We start from the raw sequence: 5,011 nt of genomic DNA on the forward strand, positions 1-5,011 counted from the left end.
CTCTCTCTCTCTCTCTGTCGCTCTCTCTCTCTCTCTCTCTCTCTCTCTCTCTCTCTCATCCCTTTATTCTTTCTCTTCCTTGGTGCCGGTACAGCTCTCCGGGCCATCCGGTTCACACTTCTTCTCCTTGTGGCTTTCCTCATGGCGCTCACCGCTGCTGCAGACACACTTCCCGGGTCATTTCCTCTCCTGCGCTGATACATTATATTTTTATTTTATTTCTTTTTTTCGCCAAAATGTGGATGTCCAGCTGTCTGTGCGGTGCTCTCGGGAGGCTTCGTGAATCGGCGACCGCAGGGAAGGCGAAACAGCTCAGATAAGTAACCGGGTGCTATGGTGGGACCTCCTGGAAGGGCAAGAGTTCGGCTTTTCCGAAATTTCAGCAGTTTGCACAGAGGTGAGCCACACGGAGGTTTAATTCTTTCAAAAGAATGTGTATGTCTGAGCTACCATTGATGGCATTAATTGGAGGGGGGGGGGTGCGAATGTCATTTCTGTTGGTGTGTATGCTTTCTATCCACTTTCTACCTTGTATTTTAAACTTGGTTTGGTTATAATCACGGGTTAAGCCTGAGTCTCACTTTGGACTCTTATTCTAGGATCCAGATCCAACCTGTCCCCGCAGTTGTTTGTTCTGGTTTAATAAAGAAAGTGCCGAGAAAAATTCGGCTATGTAGTCATTGATTAATGATTAATATATAATAAATAGTGTCACTTGTTAAAAAAAAGCCCACAAATAAAGTTTAAAGTTATTATTCATCTTAATTTCAAATAATTTAACACATCAAATGTCACAGACATGACTTTATGTCAGAGCTGAAGAATAAAATAACATAAGAGGGATTTTTTAGTAGCTGAGTGACGTCGCAGCTCGGTTCCTGACGTAGCCCTGTGTCCTGTGAGTGTCCCAGGAGAAGATAGACAGGCTATAATTAACTAAGGCAGACTTGAGCCAGGGGAGACGAAGCCTAATGCCACTACTGGGATTTGTGGAACTCCATTACACAATAAGATAAAGGTCCCGCAGTCATAGGACTTCTAATGGCAACATAAGCCTTTATGGTCCTGGAGAAGAAAGGCTTCCAAGGAAGAAAAAAATGCAGTTTAGATTCCACATATTCTCTGACAGTGGATTAAAATTCCAAATTTGTATTTATTACATAAGAAAAGATTTGCAGTTTCATTATTTAGGGATTTAATGAGAGGATTCTTTCTAATTAAAAATACCAAACTTCCTTGGGTTTATTGCAATGTATCACATCTCCAATATATAGGCTACTCTGTAACACTGTGTTGGGTCTGCTACTCACTGAATCTCAATTATATGGTTTCTGGCTAATATGTACAGTCAGTGTATACAGAAATAATCTAACTGTATTTTATGTTCAAGCTTAGACAGATTTATTACCTCTGAATAATCTGACTCTTAAGTGGAGTATAAAAAATTGCCATGTGTATTGATATTTGAGTAGATTAGTAGATCTGACCCCTAGCTCTGCCTCTTCTAAGGGTTCAGTTGTCACAACCATGTTAACCTGCAAACCGGACTCTGAGGCAAAAATGAGCTGCTGGGTCCCCTACTGACCCCGTTAACCAGGTTGCCAAAACTTTTTCCCTTGCAGGGCCAAAACTGAACCTTAATGGTGGGCCACGTGCCAAAAGCAGAAACCTATTGTACTGTATTGATAAGATGCAAAATAGTTCCCTTGATTGGCTGACTTCCTGCGCAAAGTATCACTCTGCCCACCATGTTCAGATTATGAAAAATAATGAATAATTAAGGTCCTACATATTTCTTGCTAGAAACGTCTGGCAAGCCTTATCGGACCATGCCCTTAAGAAATGGAAAAAAGAAAGTGTCCCTAAAGCTGCAGGCTCACTGTTTGCGCTAATTTAATTGAACATGTGTTTGGAAATATGCAGTCCTAAAGAACAATGTTAAGTGATCAGACCCTGCTGCATTATCTGACCTTGAGGCCCTGTCATGGAAAAAAATCAAGTTGCTTCATTGTTTCAGTTTTGTACTTATATGTTGCATAACATAGTTAATGTACTGGAAAACGAGGCTGTGCTTCAACAATCTCAGTGGAATGCTAAACCCAAAATTCCAATAATATGAAAAGGTAGCATGTTCAAGTCCAGAAAATTTTTCTTATTTATTTGGCTCACATTATCATTGGAAAATACTGACATGTTTTGCACAGCTTCTGTGTTCAAACACTCTGCTGACTTTAAAATGTGAGCGGTACTACCTTTTTTGTATAGTTTATAGTAAATGTATAGCAGCACACTGGAAGGAGAGGGTTGAATGTTTCTTGTGTTGGTGGTGTGATCCACCACTTCTCATGTTGAAGTTAAGTTTCTATGGACAAAATGAATTGGTAACACTTTATAATAAGGGTACAAATCATTCACTTAAGTAATACTTAACTAATGCATGACTCATGATAATTCAATGCATGAATTAATTCATGTTGCTCATAACTTGTGATTGGTTCGCACTTAAGAGCTCATCAGTTGAGGAATGTTAAGTTACAGTTACTTCATAAATTTTTCGAGACCTTGCATTTTCTCAGCCTTAAAAAAATGAAAAACCCTAACCCTACCCCCATTGTGTTTGTGTCTTAAACATGTCTGATCATTCTCCTCAGATTTGTCCATTATGTGTCAAAAAATACCGTTGGGTATATTCTCCTAGAAATAGGAAGCTATTTGTTGAGAATGGCTGAGCAAATGCATGGTTCTGAAATAAACTTTTATGTAACTGGAATCCTGCTTGTTTGGTCACATATCAATTCATGTATGAATTACCATTACTTAACAGATGATCTGTTAAAGCAGCAGTAGGTAACTTTTATAAAAATAACTTTTTGTCACATTTGCTGAAACTTTCACTATATCCTGACAGGGGCCCAGCAGCTTATCTATTGCCCCTTAACAAATTCATCTGGCCATGATGACACAGGGAGGTTTTTTTTTTTTTACTGTCATTGTATAACTTATGGTCTTTACAGATGTTGATAGTAGTCACTGAAGAGGCTCTAAAGGTCGTTTCAGAATTGTATAACTGTACTGTGTCTTGTTTTTCCAGCCATGGATCAAACTAGGAGTATAGTGGTCTGAACACAGCCAGGTGAGCTTGGTGGGCAAGCCTTCCCTTTCAACCACCACCATCATCTCTCTGAGCTTCACAAGCTCCGGACACTCATACACACACACAAACCACTACAACCTCTGACCGAGGAGAGCCACCCCCACAGTGAGACAGCAGCACGCATTGCAAACATGACAGACAGAGTGAGCTTCAGCACACCCAAAGTCAACCCCCGGCCCGTCGCAGGCCCCGTGCTCCCCCCAGAGCCCATCGACATTATCCGCATCAAGGCCCGCTCACGGCGGGTCAGGCTCAATGTCGGAGGTCTCACGCATGAAGTCCTGTGGAGAACGCTGGACCGGCTGCCCAGAACCCGTCTAGGACGGCTAAGAGACTGCAACACCCATGAGTCGCTGCTGGAGATCTGCGACGACTACAGCCTCACTGACAATGAGTACTTCTTTGACCGGCACCCAGTGGCCTTCTCCTCTATTCTCAACTTCTACCGAACGGGGAAGCTGCACATGATGGAGGAGATGTGTGCCCTGTCCTTTGGCCAGGAGCTGGACTACTGGGGGATCGACGAGATCTACCTGGAGTCATGCTGCCAGGCGCGGTACCACCAGAAGAAGGAGCAGATGAATGAGGAGCTGAGGAGGGAGGCAGAGACGCTCAGGGAGAAGGACGGTGAAGTGGAGGAGCACGGCTGCTGTCCCGACAAGAGACAGAAGCTCTGGGATCTGCTGGAGAAGCCCAGCTCATCTGTCGCTGCAAAGGTAACAACAGCTGCACGCACTGTAACACAAATTTTAAAAAGAATGCTGTTAAAATGGTAGGAAAGACAGTAAGTGGCCCTGGATAGGTTGGAAACATGTTCTGTTTCATGGTAAAGTCAATTTGTTGTTCATGAGGTCACTGTTTTTTAGTAGTAGTAGAAAGGAGACACAAAACAAAGCTCAACTCTAACCAGTGAACATGAATTGACTGTACATGGTCAGACATCCTGAACCACTAGGCCACCAAGACCTGACTGTTATTCTGTTATTAAAGGTCGATTTCAAAAGTTGTCACAAATACAGAATGTTAAGTATTCTATTTCATGCTTCAGGGTTCTGTTTAATTGAGTGTGAGAAAATGTGAGAAAGATTGATTGTGAGATTAGGAAATCGATTTACAGTACCATGCATTTGGTCTGGATTCTGCACACCTGCTCACCTGTCCTTGCAGCTGGTGGACAAGCATGTATAATGAGAATCTTTGATTTCAACCAGGAAGTTGCATAAAAAATATTTGTGACGGGGATCTAAGGTCCATCCACAGAGTAAAACTGAGCCAGAATGTGATTCCTACAATAGTACAGTGCTTACACAGAGGTGTTAGTACTTTCTTGAATGTTTCCATTTTAGTCACTAAACTGTGATCTGATAAAATGTGATACATCATTACAGATTAAACAACAAAATCACCACTTCGATCATATACTACTTTAAATGTTCTGTGTGTAGGATTTAGGGGCCTTTAGCAGGGTAGTTGAAGATTACAACCTAGAGCCAGTGTTTGGTCTGTCCATTCTGGGCTACTATAGAAACATGCTGGTTTCACATTAATTTATCAACAACAATGCCAACAACAATAATTGAATAATATAAAGTCATAGGCTAGTTATATAACACTTTGAAAGGGTCCGTTCATTTACTTTTGATATTTTTAATACATTTTGCTCATCAAACTTCTGTGCTTTCACAAAGTAAACCTTTGTAAACGCTTCACCATCCGTCACTTGGAAAAAAGAAAACAGTGGCAGGAATACTTAGGGTCCCTAATCATAACTGTGACTGAATTAACTGCACGTCAAAGTTTAGTACAACACAGAGTCATCATTTCCAACCAATAAAACAATAAAAAAAATTAAAAAAA

At 41.2% G+C, this 5,011-nt stretch overlaps 1 protein-coding gene across 1 annotated transcript in view; it reads left to right on the top strand.

Annotated features, from left to right (window-relative positions):
- Nucleotides 1-3,285: 3,285 nt before the first annotated feature.
- Nucleotides 3,286-5,011, top strand: part of LOC118335032 (potassium voltage-gated channel subfamily B member 2-like) — a 27,867-nt gene continuing 26,141 nt past the window's right edge. The window contains exon 1 of the mRNA XM_035671207.1: nucleotides 3,286-3,870. Within this exon, the coding sequence (XP_035527100.1) occupies nucleotides 3,286-3,870 (585 nt within the window). The remainder of the gene's footprint in view (nucleotides 3,871-5,011) is intronic.

This window comes from Morone saxatilis, unplaced genomic scaffold (genome assembly GCF_004916995.1).
Source record: "Morone saxatilis isolate NCDOM2014 unplaced genomic scaffold, NCSU_SB_2.0 Contig23, whole genome shotgun sequence".
NCBI classification, from domain to species: Eukaryota; Metazoa; Chordata; class Actinopteri; family Moronidae; genus Morone; species Morone saxatilis.